Source organism: Melospiza melodia, chromosome Z (genome assembly GCF_035770615.1).
Source record: "Melospiza melodia melodia isolate bMelMel2 chromosome Z, bMelMel2.pri, whole genome shotgun sequence".
NCBI lineage: Eukaryota > Metazoa > Chordata > Aves > Passeriformes > Passerellidae > Melospiza > Melospiza melodia.
The window spans coordinates 67690738-67716339 of record NC_086226.1 but is presented as its reverse complement, the minus strand read 5'-3'; the positions used below and the strand labels follow the sequence as shown (position 1 = coordinate 67716339).

The 25602-nt window shown below is 39.8% G+C and overlaps 1 protein-coding gene across 1 annotated transcript; it reads right to left on the bottom strand.

Annotated features, from left to right (window-relative positions):
• Positions 1 to 22177: 22177 nt before the first annotated feature.
• Positions 22178 to 23368, bottom strand: TUSC1 (tumor suppressor candidate 1). Its single transcript, XM_063179781.1, has one exon. It carries the CDS (start codon positions 23366 to 23368, stop codon positions 22814 to 22816), a length of 555 nt encoding a protein of 184 aa, XP_063035851.1. The 3' UTR covers positions 22178 to 22813.
• Positions 23369 to 25602: the final 2234 nt, after the last annotated feature.

Genomic DNA, 25602 nt, shown 5'->3' with positions numbered 1-25602 from the left:
AGGAATATATGGAAGTAAAAGTTAATGCCTCACAGGCCTCTGCAAGACTCATAGTGAAGACTTGCAGCAAAAGGTCATGCCAGTCAGCAGCATTTAATTAAAAAGCAATGGATTATCTGTAAAAGAATGCAGTGTCTTGAGCCTCCTTTTATGAAGAACTTAAACTGCTGTCATTATTTACTATCTCCTGCTCAGTTAAGATTGTGATGAAGAACAGATTGTGCACCCTAAAGGTATATAAACCCATCACTGTCCATTTGGGCAGAGCCCACATCAGCAGAGGCTGTTGTGCTGATGGTATGTGGTGTCTCCTAAAGCAGTAAACCATTCCTGCTCTGAACTCATCTAAATCAAAATGTCATACTTTTGGGGTGGAAGATCGTGCCATGGCTTGACTCCTACATCTTGCTTGGCTGGAGGCTGGTCCCTGCTGAAAGCCTCTGCTACTCCTGAGAGAGGTGCAATCTCCCAGAAACCTCTGAGATGGGGAGCTGCAGGTCAGACTGGAACTCAGCGGGCAGCCTCCAGTGGGAGCCTCTTGGCATGCCACTGTTCTTGGCCTGGCTGGCACAGAGGGCTGGGGCCAGACACTGTGATGGAGAGCACATTCCCGAGGTTCCTGTCTCCCTCTCTTTAAAGCCCTGGTGTGAGTTGGGTTGGAGACACATGTCAGCAACGGAGAGGAGAGCTGTTGCCCAGGCAGAATGGGTCCCCTAATTGAAATGTGTGCAAACAGGAGCCAGATAACTAGGAGAAATTCCAGTATCCCAAAAGGGATTCCAGAATGTTGGATGTGTTCATACCACTCTCTGTCCTGGGTTGACTATATAATGCTTCTATCCCCAATCGTCTCATTCTGTTTATGTTGAATAATAAGTTTTGTACCTTTAAGAGTGCTCCAGAGAGTGAAGGGGGGAGATAAGAAGCAGCAGTTTGTTTTCAGACACTGTACTCCACTCCTCCACATTCCTGCTCCTGGATTGTGTTGTCTGTGGATGGACAGACAGCGGGACAGAGAGCGCTTCTTTTGCTTTTTAGTTAGTTTTTAGCTAGCTGAGGCAAAGAAGTTCCCTGGACTGTTTTTTTTCCTTTTTCTTTGGACCTCTTGAAACTGCTCTGGACTGATCACCCAGGGGAGCACCGGCAGCTCACAGCTGTGGCCCACCGGGCCGGGCCTGGCCTGCGACAATTCCAGCACTGAGGGACTGATCAGAGACTGAGTGAGCTGAGCTTCAACCTGGGGTTTTCTCAGTTTGTCATCTCTTTTAGAGTGGCAAGGGGTCTCATTGTTTGATATTGTTTTGGTTTTATTGTTTAATAAACAGTTTTTTTCCACCTTTCTCCAAGGAGGTATTTTTTTTTCCCTCCCGGACCAGCTGGGGGGAGGGGCCAATTGGATCGGCTTTTCCCACCGGAGCTCCTTTGGGGGATTCTTCCCCAAATCTGCTCTAAACCTGGACAAATGCATGGATTAAACAATAAAACTAAAACAATATCACCTCTTCTAAGTTGTTTCCTTATTATTTCCATGAAAAATACATAAATTGGAAGCAAACAATACTACTAGGGTCAGATTCCTTACTAGTTTCAAATCGCTGAACTTTTATGATAAATTGAATATATAAATCTTTTGTATATGTTCTTTTTCCTTTTTTATCTTTTTTTCCTCTCTTATTATCTATTTTTCTCTGCCTTTGGAAACAATTTAAAAGCAATCCAACCTAAGGCATTGATGAATAACATGAACTGGTCCTGAGCCATGCATATAGAAAAGAATGAGCTCACTGAAAAAGTTATGTGCAGTATTAAGTATGAATGAAATATAAAGGGAGATCTTCAATCGCATTTTAATGAAAAAATATCCCCACGTTGGTTCCACCACTTGGCTTTTTGCATGCCCAAGAATCATTATATTTAAGGATATTCTAAATACAATATGGACAAACTTGATGCATTTTTTGTTCTGCTAAATTGCAAGCTACAGATCCCCATAATCTCCAACACAGTGCTTGTCTCAGGTGCAAGTTCCTTGTGCCTAAGGGCTGCAGTAATGTGGTTAAGTGGCAATAACTTTTTCAGGAAGTATATATTTTGATAGAGAAATGAAGGCATGCACTGGTGTGCAGAAAGAAACAAGCTGACCTTACCTTCCAACACCAGTAAGTGAAACTCAAACCATTGAAAATTATATCCCATCTATTCAAATGCTATCTGTAGACAGTGCAGATGTTTATAAAGACCCACTCAATTTTAAGATCTTTATGAATAGGGTTTTCAGTAGGAAAAGCTGCATAAATTCTCTACTTTCTCATAGGCATTCTAAGTAGTGATGAATCATAAAAAGCAGGATATTACATATGCAAAATGTTGCTGTAGCAGTCCATGGAACAGTAAATGAGAATTCATACCATTAATCTCCATTGTATTTATTATATTTACTGGTATTCTCAGCTGGATAAAGCATAGTGGTTTTTCCCTACCTGAAGAGGAAACCTCTTTTATTTAAGAAGCAAAAGAAATGAAAGAAGTTTATGGTGTGCTAGCCCTATCTTTACTGAGTGCTTTAACTTTAAAAATAATCTATCAGTACTATTATGAATTAAATTACTAATAAATGCTTTATTTTTAATATATAATTAAACAAAAAATTTGTTTTGCTGTTGTAACAGTGTAAATAATGGTTGCTAACTGCAAATTGTACCATTGGCTTTTCTTTCCCTTTACCATGACAGTCTAACTACTGGTTACTAGCAGTAATTAGCCATGTTCAGGGACATTGTTGGTTCCAAAAATTCAGTGTGTTACCCGAATAAGATTCATTTTCCAGTCAGGATTTTAATGTTTCTACATATTGAGCTTTTAGCCATAAATAGGATGACAGTATTGAAAACTAAGATTTCTAAGATTAAGTGTCTGCTAGACTTTAATTTTTCCACATGAAAAAATGTGCATTGAAATAAATTGGGTTATTGACTAAGTTTTCAAAAATCAACCCATTATCATTACATTTGTCATTCTGAGCAACCTGCATTCAAGATCACAACCAGTATTGGTACAGCCCCTAATTGTGGAGACAGCTCAGTTGCATACAAGCCATTGCTTACAGAGATATGTGTCTTTTTTAGGTGCTATTTTTTTATACAACTGTTTTATTGCAAAACGTTTTTATAATTAAATAATAAAGCTAAAGACAGCACAAAGGCTTCTACAGAAACTCACTATATTTTGAATGGGCTAGTATATTTTCACACTTAAGCCCTGTCAGTGTTTACAGACTACAGAGTACACCTCAATAGTGATGACATATTAATTTTTACTGAACACAAACCCTGATGTAGTCCATTGACTCTGCTTAGCTGCTCTAGCATACAACTAGCCATGTGCCTATGACCAAAAATAAAGTAACCAGTGAGCTGCCTCTCATAAATCAGAAAAATAATTTTTTAAATAGTTTTGGTTTTAGCTGTACATTACAGCTCAATCTGTATTTTGTTCTCTGGCTTTTTAGCCATACATTTCCCACTGACTTTTCCCATCTGCCTTCAAAAGACATGATTTCAACTAGTAAAATCATTGATTTCCAAAAGAAAGTAAGAGACTTATGCTGCTGGCTGTGAGGGTGAAAGGCATTTAGACACTTTGGAAGGTCACACTGATTTTTTCATTGATTTTTTTCACCTCAATAAATACAGTCTGACAAATGCTCATGCAGCACTTAGGATTTCAGTTTGAAACAAAAGTGAATGTTAAATAGAGTGTGGGTGTTGTCAAGCCCTGTGCACAACAGAAAACTTTAGCCTTTGACAGCAGTTAAACATAATGCAGTCACAGTACACAATTACACAATAAACTAGAGCAATTAATATGCTTATTATTTGTCTTGCTGATAGATTTTTATGAGTACTACAATCACTGTGGTTTATTTTTAAAGCAAGATCTTTCATAACCTGAGATGATAATTCTTCCTCCTCAAAATAAATAACACTTCTTTCAACACTTCCATCTCCAACCTCAAATACATTCCCTTTATCTCTCTTAAGTCTGCTATCAATGTCTTTAATGTCTGTGGATGGACTTCTTAAAACCCTTGTGTTTTTCCTATGTTCAGCATTTCACAAAATCAGCTCATAATATGGACAATGTACATGATGTCCCTCTTTGCAGAGACACATGCACCCACCTAAGACATGTCTGTGGACTGGAACATAAACCACTTTTATTTTTATTCCAATCCTTGCTCTACATATTTCATGAAGTTTCTTGATTAGCCCCTCAATTGAGAATATGTTACATTTTTAAAGAAACTCTTGCATCAATTTAAGATGAAAACAACTGAAAGTGTTAGACCCTAAATATTTTGAAAATGTTCCAATCTTTGTTAATACTGAACTGGAATATGCCTGAGGCACTTAACATCATTAACTTTACTTTCACTGCCTAATATTACACAGAATGAGAAAAATGCTAAATAACAGTCTGCTTATGGACAATGAGTCACCCTACTGCATGTCTAGGGTGAATGAAAATGACCTTTCACAAAAATTATATTCATCAAACTGGACAAAGCACTCATTTAAAGAGAAACAAGGAACATCTAGTAGTGTTCTTCCTGAAACTGACAATTAGAAGGTTTTCTGTTAACTATCATGAATCACTATTGGTTTTTTTCCCCAACTGCTTTAGTTTAAAGCAAATACTTAAAGCAAAGCTAAGTTATCACGTTTCAGCATGTGGGGACACATCTCTACAGAAAGCATGATCAGACCGTCACCACTGAGTATTGTGTTTGAAGAGAGACTTCACAATCTACTATTTCCCTCTTGGAAGGTACACTGGTGTTTGATCCCCTACAAAAACCAGAATGACTGTTTGGAGTTTTGTTTAAAGACATTCTGAAGAAGGCAGAGATGTTTAAATTGCATACAATGTAACCAAATGATCATGAAAGTATGCCTCCAGCCTTCCTCTACAGTCCTCATTACCTGGATTTAATTATGTAAAGTCTATTTCTGCACTCATATTTTTGTTTGCTTCATTAGAGGACTGTTCAGTCCAAAATTGCAGATAACTTAACGTAAGTGTAATAAAAAAGATTTTGCTTCTCTCGTGACACATAAAGTTGTTACAAACACCTAATAGAGAAGAAAAAAAAGGCTATATTATTTCAATACTGTAAATATATTTTACTAAATTAGTGAAGCCCACGGGCATCTAATCACTGCTTTCACTGGGTTTGTTTCACGTGAAGAGTATTCCCTAAAACCTACAGACTGCTTTAATTATTAAGAGTATATTAAAACCAGCTTTTTCTGGTCTGCAGGTCCACCATCACTACTGCTGATGATCACATCAGGCTCCTGCAATGATTTTCAGATGAAGAAGATATAACTCTAAAACAAACTAAGTTTTCTCCATGTTAGCTCCGAGGCATCGACCATTCTTTCTCTCCAAACGGAAAGCCTCTTGGTAAGTCAGATAAGCTTCTGAGACTTAAAAAAGTCCTTTTCAGGTATTTTCTACATTTTCCAGAAGATTGAGATATTTTTCAGTAGATTTCTCTTTCAAAGCCCTCAAAACCAGCTAGAATGTAAAACATTGTTCCAGGAAAAAGCCAGTTAGGAGAAGACTTTTAAAAAACAAATTAAAATTAACACACAACTCAGTTAAAAGACATTCTTTGCATTCATAAGAAACTAATTGAGAGAAGATGCATGATAGCTGATAGATCCTACAATCAAGAGTATTTTGAGAGTTTTCTAACAATAACATATTTGAATTTCATGGGAACAGAGCTATATTAAGTAAAACTGCACCTACTATGCAGCAAAAACAAGCAGAGCAAGTCTTTCCCATGCAGCTTTATATATATGTAGAGGAGTTTCATGTCTACATTTATGTGAAGAAAGTAAAACATAGGTTGTCAAACAAAGCCAGATTTTGATTTAAACATTACTTGTGAGATTTACACAGAGCATAAGAGAACAATGCCTTTAGATCTGTGACACAGGGCCCTGCTGTAAACTGTCAGCGCATGGGAAATCTTGTTAAGCAAAACAAAATCAAACATTTTCATTCTAATTCAGAGCAATGTTTTTAAAGAAAAAGAAATAAAATAATTCTGATGGGGGATCTCTTATCACATTTCTGAGATATTAAACTGTTTTGTTTCAGTTTCAAAAATATAATATTAAATGCATTAACACACCCTGAAATGAAATATTGTCCCTTGCTCCCCTGCCAATCTAACATGTCTCTGTAGTTTTGAAGTAACAGTGTTTATTCTTAGAAAAGGAATCTGAGTAATCAGGTAAAACATGTCTTCTTTGTATATATAGGCTGTGGTAAAAGCTCATAAATCCACCCTTAATCAGAAATGCAAATTTGCTCCTTATCTTTATCCTATGTAGGAGAGACACCTAAGACATTAAAGCAATTATCCTTTTACTTGATTGAGAAGACCAGTAGCTGAAATATGAGGTTTTGGAGGAAGCAAATAATCTCCCAGATGGGTTCTGAAATCAAGAAGAGATTCCTTTAATTGTACATTTAGTGCAAACAATTTTAAGGGAGGGGCATTTTTCATAATTACTTAAATTGAGTTATGCAACTGTGCCTAAGCTACAGGCCTCTAAATCATGAAAATACGAGGGAAGGGTTGGAGGAAAGCTTTTACTCTTTCCTGAGCACAAATTTAAAAAAACAATAGATTTTGGCTGCAAGCAGTAGAACTGGGAGTACTATTCCATTGTTTAAAGTTGAACTAATGAATCACAGAAGTGTCTAGTAAATATTTTCAAGCTGAATCTTCTGGTTATTACGCATGCAATTAGAACTTCAGGAAAAAAATCTCTAACATTAGCTGTCATGAAATAATCTCCCCTTTTTTGCCTTCCCAATTACAGAGCGACACAATAGATTTGTATAGTTTAAATTAGGTAGATCAGCTATTCTTGATGTCTGCTCTACAGTCAAATTTATACATACATACACACACATTCATATCCTTAAATACCGAGATATACAGGTGTGTATATATATATATATTTATATATATATAGGCAGATTATTCTGGTACTGAATATATATGACTATATACCTTTAGTGTTCCATATTTTCACCCAATGAAGTAGACTAATCAACAGTTCTAACTGAACCTATTTCTGATCTGCTGGGCTTAGATATTCCCAATGATATTTCTCCTTGTCAACTGTGCCTAGTTAAAAGATTTCTTTCCCTTTACCTGTCCATGTCTTCTGACCTCAGTACTGCAGCTCACTTCCAGTGAAGTGTTTTGAAAACTTGCTTTTGAAAGCTGGACTACTGAAATTGCCCTAGATTAAAAAAAGGAAGAATAGCCTGTCCCAAAGTGAGTAAAATCAAAAAAAAAATACAGGAGGATATAGGCACACACTCAAAAAAGGGATCATTTTGACAAGGACTTTGTAGGAAACCCAGCTAGAAACAATGTCCCTTTGCCACCCCCCCATTTCTACCAATTTCTTGTTATACTATGAACAAGGGAAAAAAAAAGTAAAACAGCTTTCTTTCATTATTATCTTCTGTTTTTTTGATTTACCTTTGAAATTTTGGGACATCTCAAGTACTTCTTTGAAAGTAATGATTTGGCAAAAATATATACTGAACTGTGGAAGATAAACACTGTGATGGTACTCAAAAGATTTCCTGTGAAATAGCTCTGCAATCTACTTCACCTCAACATCAATGAAAATGGTAATTTTCCATCACTACAAACATCTTATTTCAATTGATGTATGCTGTTCATTTAGAAATCCCAGCTTGATCATGTCAGTGGATTTTTTTTGTATGAAGGTAAAAAAATAAGGGAATGCTCCTTATTTAACACAAAAATAATTTTGCCACCTTTATTTATCAAAATAGCCTCTTTTAAAAATACTGCATCATGGATGCTGTCAAATGCTTTCCTTTCCATCTTAAAAATAGGCAGAACAGATTCAGACACTAAGACCTCTACCAGGTTTTCAGCAGAATTCATTCCCATGTAACTCTACCTTTGATGGTCTCAAGCTCACAAGCGCATATAAATTTATAAAAATTAAATTTATTAACATGTACCAGAATTTATTAGTCTACATTTTCCAAATACTAACATACTGACACAACTACATTCCTCCACAAACAGAGCCAGTGAACAGATGTCCATGGCAGCCTGGCTGATATCAGGGTGGCAAAGCAGAGAGGAGCGTCTTTGCTGATTGCTTGACATTTACCAGACTCGTTTGGTGCTCAGAGAACCAATGACAGCTCCTCCTGCCCACTTATGTGAGGAAATGCCATGGAAATGCCCACCATATCAGAGCTGGCTCACAAATGGACGTGGCCCAGGAAAAACCTTCATTGCAAAATTCCTCACCATTTGCTATTTCTCAGCAAGAATGTACCACTACCCTTATTAGCTGCTGGCTCGTTCCTGCCATGAGCAATCATGGGAACATCCAAATATCCACTGCTCAAAAGGAAATGGGCTAACACAGTGCTGGCTGAATGCCCAGAACTGCAGCTAGCCCTTGGCACCAGCTCTGCTCCATACCAACTCCTGCTGGATATGTGCACAACGCCTGTGACAACACGGCACACTCAGTGCCTCTCTCACCCAGAAGCAGAGCGTGCCTCCCGTGACCTGCAGGCTGGTCCCTGGCTGGTGATCCCCCAGGAGGGAGGCTCTGAGATCAGAGAAGGAGATGTGGGTGCTATGGCAGAGCCACCCTTGGCCTGCTGAGGCAAGCAAGCAGTCACTTCTACATTTTATTAAGTTTAATCTTTAGTCCTCTTCTTTCACACAGGTACCCTTACACAGGGTTTAAAATGATGAGATTTCTATCACTGTAAAACAAGATTTCATGTATAAACAACAGTTCAGCAAATATTCAGTCATTTATTACCACAGCTGTCATATTCACAGTAACTATCTAGATTAGCTACTTTGTCACCAATGACAACTGAATTTCTTGGGAATAATCTTTGGTTCCATACTGATTGGACTGTTCTGCTCCTGTCACCAGGAGTTTTTCAGATTAATAAGTCAGACTGCATTATCCTTACACAATACAGAGTCTCATGCCACAATTATCTCTGCTGACTTCCATAGGAGTATTCCTAGTAGAAGTTACTGATTAAGGTTGTCTACATATTCAGATTTCAGAATAGTTGTCTCCACCTTGAATCACAAAGAGCCCTTTTAGCAGCCTTGCAGAACCACTAACATGGTAATGCCACACTGTCTCAATCAAATGGGTTATTTCACACACTTTGGTATTTTTTTCTATATCATGTTACAGCATTTCATTTACTTAATAGGAAAAATATATATATCTTACAGCTTTCCCCACTAACTTTTTTTCGAGATGTTACCTTGCCTCACAATTTTTCACATCTTATAAAATTTTACATTTTAATACTGCTCACATTTTTTATATTCAAATACTCCTTTGTGCTCATTCTCCCTTCTCATCTGCTTTCCTGAACATCCTCCTCAAGCCCCAGTTTGTAATTCCACTAGTTCCTTTTCAGTTTGTCCTATAAATGGTTCAACAAGTTGTTGACTGTTTCCTCTGTGTCTTCATTTTTCTCTTGCACTGTTCATTCTTCTATCTCTTCAATATAACTTTTCTCATACTTGGCAATCAATTCAAACTCTCAGAAGCAATGACAGCTAGAAGTTGATCAAGTATCATGGAAGAATGAATGTTGCAGACATTTCTCCACAGAAACCCTTTCTTTCAGATTTCTGTGTCTTCAAGAGGCCAGAAGCTCCAGAAGACAAAGTAAACAATTATTATCAGCTGCTGTAGAATGCAACAAAAACACCTTAATTAGCTCAATTCCTATGTTTATAATTAAAAGCCAATCACCAGTGCAAGCTGAGACTAAATTCTTAGCCACAACTTTGTTGTAAATTCTTTATTTCTATTCTTAACCTAACCTAGCTACTCTACAAACCTCTCTCTATATTCTATTAGTATAGTCATAATATATTATATATAATATCTTAATAAATAAACCTTCTAATCAAAATACAAAATTCACCATCTCTCTATCACCAACTGCAACCCACTCAAGTGCAGTAATAAATGAACACACTGAATTTGACGATCTCATAATTTTTCCCAAACCCATTGGCTACTAAGTGCTACATAGTGCTAATTCAGATTGACTTTATTGTCATGTTCTTGCAAGGTAGACCTAAGTTCACTGAAACAACATAATGAGAAAAACATTACGATTGCTTCTAATACAGAGTTTTCACTTGTAAGACATACCATGAAAATGTGTTTAATTACAAATCCAATGTAATTTCCATGATGCTAAAATGCGAGCAGTATTTGAATAGTGATTAGGTGCTCTAATTTACTAAACAAAATAAAAATGTATTTTCTGTAGAACTGAACAAGTGACATCTTCAGGCAAACTATTTCCAAATCAGTTAAGATAGAGCTATTTGTTAGAAGCATGAAGAAAAATAAGAAAACTCATCTTCATGGAAACCACAAAAGACATGGGATTCCTAACTGACAAAACGCAGAACTGTTTACCTTGCTTTTCATTTGCTTTAGTTAAAACTGTACCAGTTTTTCACAGAAATACAAACAGAACCTACCACCAAGTCTATGGATATGGATTGTCTCTTATATTCTTGACTCTTAAGCATCAGCATTTTAACTAAATTATGATTCCACCACGAGTGTCCTTCTTCTCTTAACCAGTAATGCTCATCACTATTTTAGTCAAACAAATTTAGAAAGAACTCCTACATTGGTAGGCTAAATTTATTAATTTGCTTCAGGTAAAGGCAGAGACTGGGAGAATGTAGATGAACCCCTCTAGGAGAGGAGCAAGTTCAAGTTCATCTGAGGAACCTGAAGGTTCACAAGTCCTTGGAACCAGATGAAATACATCACTTAGCAAGAAGAAAAACTACAGCTTAATATTAAGGATGTGAAGGTTTCAGCTTCCAGAGTAAGACAGGACTACCACAGGTATGAAAGCAATACCGTGTTCCCATGATGGCAAAAAATCTTCACATAGGGAATATAAAAGGACTATTTTTCATTAAGTACTGAAATCAGCAACAGAATTAGGAAAACCTATCTGGACTGGATGGGCAACCATGCACATCAATTTTGTAGCTGAATGCAGATTAAAAGCACAGGAAAATTAAATACATCAATCTGTATAAATTTTTATAATATTTTGCATATTTCATTTATTAATTTTTAAAGATTAATTGAAACTTGATGCCTAGCACAAAAATGATTACAGGTAACCTGTTATCTGGAAACCCTGATCTCCACTTTCCTGCTGTGACATAGAAAGACTTACCCAGATTCTAAGAAATAGCATTCTTTATAGTTCCCAGATTTATGAGGCATTTAAGGCAAGTGCAGCTCATGTAACTTTGTCACCTTAAATCCACAGGTTTAGATCAATAGTCAGCAACAGGTGCATAGAAAGAAGGGAAAAAATGAGAACAAAAGCAAAAAAAAAAATCCAGGCTGGAGTAGAGTATACGTAGAGACATAAAGCCTGAAACACAACTTAATCCCTAGAAAATTAAATCCCACTAAAATGAGAATGTGCCATCTCCAGCATCCTTGGGGGCAAAGGAAACAATGCAGTGACTCTCCAGGTGGATACATAAAATAAAGAGATACTCATCTATGAAATCTTTTGTCTTGACTCCACCATTGTCTCTGGATGTCCTTCCATCTTTGCTTCAAGTACTGGGGATAACCAGGGGGGATGAGAGAAAGGACAGGCCCACAAAACCCATTTTTCACCATAACCTTCATAAAAATCTGAACAAATAAACATGCACTCCTGCTCCTGGATCCTGAAAAGCTGTAGCATACTGAAAGAGAAGTGGAATCAGAGAGCATAGAGAGTGGGGAGAGAATATTTTGATCTTGTACCTTTGTGTCTATTTGGGGTGTGCTCAGAAAAACTGCTGTATAAAAAACTCTGTAAAGACTGGAGTCTGTATGTGTATGCATTCACATACACAAACACATGTACTCCCTCCACCATTGTAAAGACATGAAACTGCGGAGCTCTTACCCACCCTCTAATACCCTCCACTATTTTTCCTCAGATTATTAATATGTACTAATATCAATATGTACCAGTAGATACTCCCACTCAGCTATGTGACAAAAGTTGCCAAGTTGTGAACTTGCAGGTGAAAAGCTATCTCCTACAGATCTTTAAAAAATAGCATGATCTCCAAATCTGCAGTGGTACACAGATTCTCTCCATGGCATTTAACCTTTTCTTCAATTTATGAAGGACTACTCAGAAGAAATAATGAGGTAGCTAAGAAAAAATGTTCATTGCTCTGCAACATCTTAGTTAACTGTGTTTAACAAATCTACTGAACCTACCTCACTCTTGCTTTTAATTGCCATGACTCAGCTCAACACAATCGATGTTACACTGAACCACACTATTTCATGATGTTCCATATTGGTACAATACCACACTGTTTTTCAAAAAATTCAGCTGTACAAATAGCTTTCTCTAATACTTTCTATATTCCAGAAAGTCTGTGAGCCATTTCAATCAAAAAGCACTGTATAATGTATTTAACATTCCATAGATTATTATAAATGCACATCTGACAAATTTTCTAGTGAGCAAGCATCACTGAAGTTTGCAGTTGTCGTAAGTTTGCAACCATACAACCCTCACACATTCAGTTAAATGAGATTCCTAACAAGCTGCATCATGACCCGAATTTCATTTTGCAAAATTTATGCTGGTAGCTATAAAGAAATTTCTTAGTTGGACAGCTGCTATCTAAATTATTAAAATTCCTGCTTTGAAAAACAATGTATTAGTGAAAAAAGTATGAGACTGCATAAATGTACTGAACAAATATGCCACTGAAAACATGTAGAATGAAAAGAACAAAGTATCTATTTCATACCTCTCCCAAAGGGGAAAAAATTAGGTAAGTTCATAAAGTGATTGTAGAGACTCAAGATTATGTGTTCATGATCAAACTTTATCGTATGTTAAAGCTACATAGCTTTACATTAGACCACATGGTTTTACACAGAAAAACTGGCAGTTTTCCTGGTCTCTGTTTTATTTCATTTTATTACAAAGGGAGCATAATGATGGTATTTTCGCTAGTTGTTCCCCTACAGACAGAATTGCACATTTTCACATTCCACATCAGAAGGTCATAAAAACATCTCCTTCCTGAGGCATCAGTACTGATAGTAAGGACTCTATTTACAAATAATGTTAAGAAAACCAGTGCATGGGCTTTGTCAGTCAAAATGCTCAGGGTAACATCTCTCCTACCCTAGAAATCACCTTTATTTTTTCAGTATACCCACAGAGTATGTGGAAATCATTTAAAGTTAAGAGTTGATTCCCTAAATCAACTGAACCTATCTGTGTTGTTGTCATGGTTTAGGCCTGGCACAATGCCAGTGCCTCCATGAGAATACCCTCTCCCTGGTGTCTGCTGTGAGATGTGACCAGGAATAAGCAAAGCAGGCTCCAGCTTAAACATAAAGAAAACTTTATTACCTAAACTACAAGAAAAGAAGGAAAAACCTATAAGGGAAAAAATTGAAAACCTTACAAAAAAGCACTTTCCTCCTCCCCACCACCCAAAAATTTCCCAATCCAATACATTCCCCCAAATCACAAACTGCCCAGTCTGGCACCACCCTTTAGGATATTCAAACTTCAGTCCATGAAGAGGAGAGGAGTCTTTCTTGCACCATAGACTTCCCCTAGAAACACGCTGAAACCTCATGTGCTTCCATGTCACTCGGCACCGCCCGGAAATCCTTTTGCCGCTTGTGACATCTTCCTTCCATGCTCAGTGCTCTCACCGCTGTGCATGGACCAGAGCTGCTTTTAGGGTTGTCTTTTAAGGATGCCTTGTCTCACTCCAAAAAGGCACAGTCTCTGCTTTGGGACATCTGTCCCCCCCCCATTTTTTTCCAACACCCTGGGGCCAAGGGGTCCCCACAATGAACCCTCCTGGTTCTGAGGCACTGCCTCACCCTAAATGCAGTCTCTGTGTCACAGGAATAAAACTGAGTCTATGGCTACACAAGAAAAGTCCAGCCAAAAAGCCACTCCAATCATCTCTCTCTCCACTCAGCCAGGCTTCTCCACGTCCTTCGGGCCAGGTCCTTGGTAATCTCATCTCTTATCTCTCTTCTTATTCAGTTCTGAGGAGGATCAGCATTTTTGCGAGGTCCCAATCATGAAAGAAAGGGGTTAAAAATTCAGTCTCTGCCTGTCCCAGAGCTCCGACACTCCCACACTCGCCCGGCACCTCCTCGCTGCATTCCTCCCCCGTTTTCCTCCTGGGCCGGCCGCTATCTCTCTCTCCTGGGGGGGGGATGGTTGCCCGATGGCTGTCTCTTGGGGCTCCTCCACCCTTCCATCCTCAAGGGCCTCCTCACCCCCCATCTCTGTCCAGGCCCAGGCCTACTACATGGCTGCCCCTCCCCCGCCCAGCAGCAGCAGCTGGACAGGGGAAGGAAGATCCGACCTCCGTCCCTCGAAGTCCCAAGAGAACCTCCCAGGGCTGAGGCTCTGGTTTTAACCCCTGTGTGTTCTCCAAGGTGTGTGCAAACCCAACTGGCTACACCAGGTGCCAATATCAAAATCTGAGCACCCACTGGTTTGACCACAGCATCCCAGAATTCCCACTTCTTCCTGATCAAACCACCACAGTTGTGAACCTCTTTTCTTAGAAGTTCTAAAGAGCAAAGCAAATTAAAAATTCCCTACAATACAAAATTATGAATGAAAATCATCATACTTTAAAACAAAATTGTTAAAAGGGAATTAATAGTAGGAACTATGAAGGGGGGAAAAAAGAAAATATATAAATGAATATAATCAATTAACAGGTAACACCATTAAAAATCACTGTGCAGTAGGTTGTCTGTAGGAAGGTGTGAGAGCCCAGCACTCTCATTCCCACTGAACTGAGGTTTCTGTTATAAAGGCAGATCAGCAAATTGCTTCCTTTCTGTCTCAAAGACATTGCATTCAATTTTTCTGTGGTGTAGAAGAGTTTCAGTAAAACACAGCTCCCCACTGTCAAAGCCAAGCACACTCTTAGAAAGTGAGATAATGAGCTGGAATTTCTTTATGCCAAGGACCAAAGCCACATCTTGAATAAGCTCTCTAAGCTTTAAGTTGCTGTGTGAGACTCTTCAGCTGTGCTGACTTAATAAAACAGCAGTTTGCCTATATTTTACATTGTGTCTAACGCCTGAGAACTGCTTTGTGAATTGGTACTGAACGAGCTGCTCAGAATAGCTTAACATGTGGGGAAACATAAAGACATCCAATCCTATTTGGCAGTAAGCATGGGTTAATACAATGATATACTCAGTTTCTCTGAGATTACAGTGCTGCTTGGCATACAGAAAGGGAAAACTTTTGGCTTCTGATAAAACTTAATGTATAAAGTAGAGAAATAAAAATCATGTGACTGTAGTTTAAGAGTTGAGTGCATCCACTGCTTCCCTGCATCTGAAAACAGACATCAATTTAGCTTCCAATGTAGTCCTGAATGCAGCTGAAAATAGTCTTTGTGCCAATCCACTCAAAATCAGAGCATTCCAGGGCGCATCAGAATCTGCTCTAGAGATCTCAAATAGAAAAGTCAAGATGGCACTGTGTGGTAGAGAGAGATAAGGCTCTGGATGGTGAACAAATAAAAAAAAATTGTAAAAGAAAAGTAAGAATGGCACCTGTGCTACTGCATCAGAGACTCCACCACACACAATTGTGTGCACTTTCTCAGAATGCTTAAGCCAGAAAACAAAACCTTGATAATTTACTGGGGTGGAACGGAAACACTGCTTACAGCCAGCTCCTAAAAAGCAAGCAAAAAACTATAAAAAGTTGGTAAATGCTAACCAACCTAAAACCACTAGAGAAGCCGCCAGCTGGAGGAGGATTGTCCCTTTTGATGTCCCGGCCAGCAATCCAGCACTGCTAGCAGTATTGGGGCACTATCCTGATTTCAGTGATCCAGGACAGCGCCTAAGGCAACCGCAGCGATAGCCCTGTCGAAGGACAAGCCTTGCAGCTACAATCAGCAAAAGAAAAGAGCAGATTACAGCTGTGGTAACTCCAGGTTCACCGAAGCCCACGGGATGCAACGGCCAAAGACAGATTCAGGAAGGTTACAACAGCTTATAAGAAGGGAAGGAGACAGGGGAGGAGTCGGTCCTCGGGCAAATAGAATTTCAGAGGGAAGTGAGATACTTAAGCTTGACTTAGGGAGAGCACCAATGGGGACAACTTGAGGGTGGGGCTCCAGCCCCTGAACCAATCACTTGACGTTCTATCTGGAAGTTTCTAGAGAGAAGGGTGGGCCTGCTGAGTGACGGACAGGGCACAGGGGAGGGATTTGAGATAGGATACCTTAGTTTCCATGACAACTGGGGAGGAGTTGGGATAACCGGCGGCACAAGGGAGGGAGGAGAGAACCAGGGCAGAACCATTGCATAAAAGGGGGGACAGAACAGTCCAACTTATACCGACACAGCACAACAGAAATAGACTTTTAAGATGGTATTTTGTGCCCTACGTCTCACCCAAGGATTCATGTAAGGACTGAGTAGAGACAGAAAACATGTATGGTTTTTTTGGGCTAGACTGCCAGATGCATGTATCTCAGTCCTTATGAGTTTTTTGTTAAGAAAGGAAGAGCTTGCATGTGACTTTGCTGCAACACTGCAATGGTTTTTCCTCTACCATTTTTGTAGAGTCTAGCATTTTTCTTAGCATTGTTTACATGGAAATCTCTAGTGCAACAAGGGCTTCTTGCCCATATGGTCAGCAATGCTCCCATCTGTTCTTTAAGCAGATATATTCAGTCTTTTTCTAGGCACTCTTAAAGTCTCTTAAGTGGCCAGAGACAGATATTGCAAGATTCTTCATTTTGCCCTGAGCAGCAGCTACTGAGGAAATGGAGAATCATCTACTGAGGGCACAAAAGCTTCTTCCGCTAAAAGCTGAAATAAAACTCTGTCAGACAGAATTCAAACAAAAGCTTCTCTGGTGCCAAGACAAGGCCAGCAACAACACCGACTGAAACCTGAGGCCTCTTTCTTTGGCCCCTATCTGCATGTTCTCCAAGCCAAAGACTATTAAAATTTAGCCAAGCACACCTATGCATATCCAGGAGACGAGCAGCTTTTCATGCGTGCTCCTCCAATTGCTAGTGCCCTCTTCAGCGGTGGAATACAAGACTAATGGTCATAGGGTCAAAATTGACTGTTACACTGGTTTTACAACTGCTTCTTTCACAATAACCAGAGACTTAAAAAGTAAAACAGGCAAAATCTTTTTTGATGAAGGCTCCAAACAGGGAGCCTTCTGGGTGTGCTTGAGATAATAAAAAAACTTACATTTAAATTTCTGAACATCAGTGGTGGTTTTTAGTGCCTTATTTTTGATTTTATGTGCCTGAGCCCTCCAGTAGATACAGTTGCTCATGTTTATCATTCAGAATAATGCAATATTCAACTCTTGCTAAAATGGTAGTTCTTACATCACTAAAAAAATTAAACCCAAAGAAAACCAAAATCTATAAGATTTCCTTGAAAACTTCTGCTTTTTTTGGATGTTATAGACTTTAAAAGTCTTTGGGAAAACATTTCAAGTACACTGCTCTGACTTCAAATTATTTTACAGTATCCACTCTGAAACATTTCTTCCTCACCAGTGCAGTGCAGCAAAACTCCTTCAAAGTGTAAAAGCAAGATTTTTGATAATTTAAAAAAAAATAAATCCTTCACTTCTAAAGGAAAAGCAAAAATAAAATTCTAAATTATTGGCCATAAAAGCCTCAGCTGGGACTGAGGCTTTCTATAGCTAAGCAGAATGGTTTGACTATCTTCAACACGAAGAAATAATAAATGCCCACAGAGACATAATTTGACCATGGCATAGGAAAACTATTGCAAACTTAATAAGGAAGAAAAAAGCCAGACACAGCTAAGTATTTACTATTAATGAACAAACACAGTTATTTCAGTAGCCCATATAATTTCTGTAGGCAGTCATCATTTTGCAACAACTTCACCTCTGGTTATGCCCCTAGCACTTACATACTAATCAGTATTAGGCTGGGTCAGGCACTTAGAAGTGAGTTTGTCAAAGCACAGGACCTGGATGCTGCTGGCTGATTGTAGCTCATTCCTCTATTAATAAACAATACTGCACAGGGTGGTTAAAGAGTTGTACTAATCTAGGTGATAAATTGCAAACAACTATGGGAAGCACCTGAGGTCATTGAAAATTATGCAGCACTTACACAATGGAGATGCTCAGGCTTCTGGCCCTCACAAATTTCCACATGAAATAAATTAACCTTAAGGAGCACCACAGCTAATAATCTCAGCAGGGGCTAGGGATTGTTTGTAGAGCAGCTTTCCAAAGCTTGCCCTCACTTCAAAGGCATGCCAGTGCATGACACAGTAGAATTTTTCTTCAGTGCAAATCTTTTACTTTATCTAAATTTCAATATTTTTATTCATTAAATATTTATAAGTATATATGGATATAATTCCATTAGCTGTTTTTTGATGGTCCCATCTTTCTGCAGTGATTCTGTCTCTGAAAACATTCTCTTTCTCTGGATTATCCAACCAATTTGCCGTCTTCCCAGATTTATAACACAGTCATTCTCCTATATAGCTATATCTAAATCAGCCCCAGCTTCTAAATGCAGTGCCTTTTATCTTCTTTTCTGCTACAACTACATTCTGACTGCACAAAGACTCTTGGCAGCACAAAGAGCAAACAACTGGCCTTGAGAATCATGAAATAATACTGGTTCCAAGTCTTTTTTAAAAAGAGATTTTTAATCAGATGCTGCTATTATTCTCTGAATGATACAGGGTTTTATTTTGGAAGTGATGTGGCAGTAAATGCAATTTGGATATTTTACAGAACAATGTTTCAAGGGCACCTACACTTAAACTTCCCACTATTACAAAGCAGATACCAGTCATCACTTTAAAATGTACAGGAAAGATCTTTTTGATTTGTGAACATTAAAAATCCAGCCTTAAACCACTTCTTTATACAACTTTGGAACAGAGGGTTTCTAGATATCATGCAAATATCTTTACTGAGCTGAACACAAAAGGGGATACTGAACATAGTGAGATAGATGGAAAGGGAAGAGTAACAGATTACTGCCTTGGTGAGAAAGTGGCCAAATTAAGCTATTCTGAATGGTGTTAGTTTATCATACAAAGACGTTTAATTTATTTCATTATTCTCTGTGGGCAGCTATAGCACTGCAAAACTCGAGCACGTTCAAGGAGATGAGCACAGTGGACAAAGGACTCCTTCAGAGTGCAATATTTAATGAAACTTAAATTAGGTCTCAAAGGACCAATAGAATGTATATAAAATATAGCACTGACACTGAGCCATTCTGTTCACATGCATGTTTTAAAGTAATTGTCATCAAATTCACAGATGGCCCCAGAAGATTTAAATGCATTTTTAATACAGCATCCATACATATAACTTCTTTAAAATTCCTATTTCATTCTAATTTCTTCACATGATGCACAGGACAGAAGGGTAAGGAAAAGTCTACAGCTAAGACTAAACACTTCCTTAAGGAATAAAAGAAAATAGCTTTGTTTTCACTTCATTGTTTTCAATGAAGTGAAAGGCTACAACCTTTTTGCTTCTGTTTGCCTCTGTGAATTTATATATGTCAAAAAAAGTTAAGAGAGTATGCATTAATATTCTAAACACTGCAAAATAATGAGAGGATATTATTGCCTAATAATATCTTTTATATATTGTTATGTTTCTATGTATTTATGTGGTGAAAGAAACAAGTGATACTGAACAAAACACCCAAAGAACAAATATAAACCTGAATTCAACCCATTCTCTAATAAAAAAATTTACCTGTATAAAAATCACTCCCGTAAAAAACAGTAGTTCAGTGTAAAACAAAAAAGTATGCAGAAGTTAATTATAAGTAGAACATTTTAAACAGGAAGAACCCACCTGTATTCAGAAATTTGCTGCTATAATAAAATAAAAATATAAAAAAATAAAAAAGTTTGTTTCCCTTTTTTCAACTAACTATGCAAAGAGATAGATACCTAAAACCTAGAATCAAAAACATGAAAAAACCATGATTTTGAAATTCAGAATTTTGAAAATGATCAGTACATAACCGAAATTATTTTGAAGCAAAGAAATGAAATTATAAAACAAAAGGGCAACAAGAGGTATAGTTCTGGGTTCTGTTTTTTTTGTGTATTGTACCAATTTTGTTCTGTAATGCACTCTCTTCCAAATCCAGTGAAGCCACATTCACTCTGGCCAAAGGAAGAAAGACTTCACATTGCAAGACACAAAAACCTAGAGACACTACCACAACAACTAAACAAAAAACAAAAAAACAACAAAAGAAGAAAAGACAAACGTCTTTTCCATCTAGTCCAGATGGTGATAATTAAGACAAAATTTGGGAGTAAGAAGGGAAGTCTGGACCTTCAAGATTTGACTTTATTGGATACAAAGCAGAACAGACCTTAACCAAAAGTAGAGTAAGGTCAAAGCTCTTCACTCAACTGTAGTGCCACCTCTCAGACATATAGGTGCTGTAGTGCGTCAGGGAATTCCAAACTCCGTGTTTTTCACCGACCATCAACATTAAGGGTTTTGGCTGAATGTGCATGTGATATCAAGCTACTAACTGTCAGAAATAGTTGCACAGACAAATCCAGACGGGATGCTTGAACAGTTATAGCCCAAAGGATATTTACTCCTCCTCTAAGTCTCAGTCTATGCAACTTCCTGTGGACAAGGATCACACAAGTGTGTAATGAAGGAATGCTCACAAGCCATAATGTGGGGACACTCTAGTGAAGTGTACTTTTTGTACCATCTCATTAAAGGCCTCTCCTAAATTTGGATTTTGTTCTCAAAACCAACTCAAAATAAGCAGATCAGGCAAATGGTTAAATTAAATTTTTGCAGCTTGACTGAGTCAAGACTGCAGTCTATGAGGAAATATTCTAAATCTTTTCTCTGGCTCTTGACATTAATTTGAATTCTACTGAGATACCTTTCTCTCTCTGTAGTCTGCAGGTTTGTTTTATAATTTATCTGTCAAGATACAGATAAATGTAAAAAATTCTTTATGCAACTTACAGAGAACTTAGTACCCTTGTCTAAAAAGTCCATTAAATGCAAGTTGTCACAGTAGTTTAGTTAAAAATAATTACATATCCTATGAGGGAGGTCCAGGATCTCTCCTCTTTTGCACACACCAACATGGGCAACTTTTGAAAAAGATGCCTGACATAGTCACACATTTCTAGCATTCTACCTTGAGTTCTCTCTTCTATTTTGACGGATTCTTTTCATCTTTTGGGTATTCACACTTTACTGGAAACTGTAATTAGAGCAAGATGATCCTGATGGTATTGTAGATACAGTAGTTCTTGTGCATTTAGCTGGTATTTTTGAGAATTCTTAAGTTTATAAAACAAACACTGTACCCAGACATCACCACCCACACTTTTTCATCAAGGAGATACTGACTGCACCGTGCCAAATTGTTTTTCCATTTTGAGAACACACTTGAAACTGCAGATCCACATACTTAACAAGTAGTAGTGGCATTTGTGATTAGAGGGTTATGTTGACATTATATGAAGTAACGGCTCTTGTCCGTAGTTACTTAGATACTTACAGATACTTACAGAAAATTATGGAATTTCACCTTCTCACATTAGTTTCAACTTGAACTGAAACAGACCTTGGTTTTTAAAAATGTTAAGAAACCAATCTGAAACCTTAAGGCATAATCCAGCCTTTAAATGATATGAAAAATAAGGGAACATTACAAAACCAAGCTCTGCCTCAGTTCTGTTAAAAGGTTTCTTTCAACCAGCAAATTTTCCAGCAAAATTAATTTTCTAGCAAATTTTTCTAGGTCTGAACAACTAATTTCCTTCCAAACAGCAGATAATAAGAAGGTACAGTAATAAAAAACCCCAATTCTTTGGACTTTGGGAAGGCATAGTGCAATGACCTGAAGGTGCTTCACCTACAGCTTCAGAAAGTCCCTGTTAAAAATGCACACTTCAAACAATCATTTGGTGTATCATAAGTTTATTTAGTAGCTGCAATTTTGTGTGAAAATGTGAAATTCAAATCAGTATTCGTGTGAGGGTGAATGAAGGCCACCATTACAAATACAAAGAGTGTTGTGCAGTAAGTGTCCAAGGCAATTCATAGTTCAAATGATCACCAACTTGTACTGGAGCACTGACAAAAGCTTTCAAGCTTGCTCCACTCCTCTTCCTAACATACACCAACTACTACGAACTAGTCAGTCTCCACGGCTCTTGAAGCCTACATGATGGTCGCTAACTCAAGAGAAAAAAAGGTGATCCACAGCTGCAGAGGAGGCACAGTTCAATGCTGTGGGATGACACGAGATCAAGTGCTCCGCCCATCGCGGTTTTCTCATCAACAGCCGCTTTGACAGATTCCTCTCGTGTTCCAAGCCTCAGCTTCCCACAGGAGCCCGGGTATACATCTGGGGAAAAGATTAACAAACCAGAAAGCCTCCTCTACCCTTTCAGTGGGAAGGGCCCGGTTCGACGGAGGGAGCCCAGGGCAGTCCCGGGGGTCACAGCCGGGAGCAGCGGGCGCGACCCGCCCCTACCCCGCGGCGCCGGGGAGGGCCCGCGGCACCAGCCGGCGCCGCCCTCTCCACCGGGGCCGCCTACACGGCCGGCACCAGGCTCTTCTTATCCAGCGGCTGCTCGTCCTCCTCGAGCAGCAGCTCCTCCAGCTCCCCTTCCTCGGCTCCCGAGACCTCGGGCCCGCCGGCGGCCCGGCAGCGCCGCAGATGCCACAAGGCCCGGCGGTGCTTCTCCTGCAGCCGCCCCAGCTGGGCGCGCAGGGCCTCCGCCTCCTCGTCCGGGTCGGCGGAGGGCTTGTCGGGGCCGGGCCCCCGCAGGGCCTGTCGGAAGAGCCAGCGGTTCTCGCGGCGCAGGCGGCGATTCTCCAGCCGCAGCCGCGTGTTCTCCTGGCGCAGCCGCGCGTTGTGCCACTCGCGCTCCTCCCGCTGCCGCAGCGCCTCGCTGTGGCTGGCCGCCAAGTCCGCGTACCGCTCCGCCAGCTGCTGCGGCGAGCCCCGCGACTCGCCCCGCCAGCCCTGCCGCCCGCCGCCCGCCCCGGCCTCCTCCGCGGCCCCGCCGCTGCCGGCGGCGGCACCGAGCACCGCCCGCGCCGCGCCGCTGCCCCAGCGCCCGCCCACCGCGCGCATGCGCCTCATCCGTGCCGCGCCCGCCGCCGCCCGCCCGCCCGCAGCCGCCGCGAGCCGAGGGAGGGCTCCCGGTGCATGCAAATCGGGGCGGGGCCTGAGCCCGCGGGGCGGGGCCTGAGGCCTCGGGGCCGGGCGGGGCGGGGCGGCCCCACCGCGCGCCCCTGCTGTGAGCGCGGGCGGCCGGCAGGGGGCGCGGGGGCGCCCGGGCCCGGAAGCGCGGGCGGGCCAGCCCGGAGCGGCCCTCAGGCCCCGCCCGCTGCCGGGGCGCTGCTGTCGGCACGCCGGGCCGGACAGAGCCGCGTCCAGCCTGGCCTTGAGCGCCGCCAGGGCTGGAGCAGCCACAGCTTCTCCAATCAACATGTGCCATTGCCTGTCACTAAAGGTCTAAATGATGAGCATTTATTTAAAACGCTTAGAAAAGAAATAGCAAGGCGCTGCAGAACATAAATAATCTTAGTTTTACTGTACTTTTGCTGTGACTGCTAATCAACAGAAAGGCACAATTATTTCCTGTACTAAGCCATTTTCCAAGAAGAGATTGACTAGGGCGTTTCAGAAGTTCTGCATGATATGTGACTGAACCAGTTTTGCATTGAAGGAAACCTGTTAATACCTGTTTATGACTCAGTACTTAATGTTGCTGCTTTGTAAACTTATGAATTTACCCACTCATAAAACTTCAGCTGAACCCAAAGTAGCACTGAAACTCTTCCATGTGTGTGGAAGGCTTTGCCCTCCAGAAAAAGAGTGGAGAGGGTAACAAAGAACTTGAGCTTTTGATGACCAGTAAATTAAATTACAGTCATCATTAATGGCACCTTCGCTTTGATCCAAATTCCTCAAGTCTTTCAGAGAATGTTGTATCATGGGTCTTAATTTGTTTATTCATCTTTGTTAGTTTTTTCATGTGCCTTTATTTTATGCTGGAAAATACATGCATATATAGTTGCATAAGGATTGATAGTCTATATTCTTAGAAAAATTAGGTAGCATATCAGAAGACTATTTACTGAGTTTTAGATTCCTGTGACAACGTTTAAACACTAATTTGATGTTTTTAGGTTAAAGACTGACAGAAAGTCATATAGATTGGGGAAAGATGATAAATGAACATAGAAAAACTTTCATCGTGAGATAGGTTCACACTAGAAAGCATGAAGGGGGAAAGTGCAAATGGAGAAGTAACCAGAAAAATTGTGACTAGTTGTACAGTTTTCAGTGATTTTTTTTTCTCACTGAATGCCTGTGAAGAACAAAATATTTTAAACAGCAATACAGTAATGGTATTATTTCATTCCTTTTGATTAAAGCTTTGAGTTTACTTAATGGTGTTAGGTCTCTGTAGATAAGAGAAAGTGACAGTACTTGTGGACTATCAGCTGGCATTAATTTTGAATGCTGTCCAACCTGCACAGGAAAATTACTCTAGAAAAACACCTCAAAAGGAAAATAAAAACTCTTTGTGCCTGTCACTCCCTTACCACTGAATCCATACTTTTGAAGTGAATTCAATCAGCGCTGCTGCTTGTGTAAATATTGAGGGTAACATTCTCTTTTGGCTTTAGTGGAAGATATACTAATAGGCCCAAATTGAGTTTAAAATTTTTTGGTGCATTTTTTTTCCTCTCAAGTTACGGAGTAATAGAATGGTTTGGGTTGGGAAGGATCTTTAGAGGTCATCTAGTCCAAATCCTTGCAATATGAAGGGGCAAGTTCTTCCATTTTAGCCCTGCCTAACCTAACCTTGAATGATCCCAGGTGTGAGGCATCTACCAGCTCTGCAGGTAACCTGTTTCAGTGTGTCACTACTATTGCTGTAAAAAGTTTCTTTCCTGTACATGGTCTGAATCTACCCTCTTAAAATCAATTACCCTTTGTCCTATTACTATAGACTCTACTAAGAAGTTTGTCCCCATCTTTCTTTAAGCCCTCATCAAGTACTGGAAGTCCAAAATAAAGTCTCTCTGGAGTCTTCTTTTCCAGGCTGAACAACTTCACCTCTCTCAGCCTTTCCTTGCTGGAGATGTGATTCAGCTCTTGATCATTGTTGTGGCCCTCCTCTGTGTCCACACCAAAAGAACCATATTTTTCTTGCGCTAAGGACCCCACAGCTGGATGCAGTACTTGAGGTGGGGTCTCACCAGAGTGGAGTAGAGGGGCAGAATCACCTACCTTGGCCTACTGGCCACATTTCTTTTGAAACAGCCCAGGGTATGTTTGGCTTTCTGGGCTGCAAGAACACG

Bases quoted from the DNA above. Each gene is read 5' to 3' on its own strand.
- TUSC1 (XM_063179781.1), bottom strand. From the start codon at position 23,368: ATGAGGCGCATGCGCGCGGTGGGCGGGCGCTGGGGCAGCGGCGCGGCG.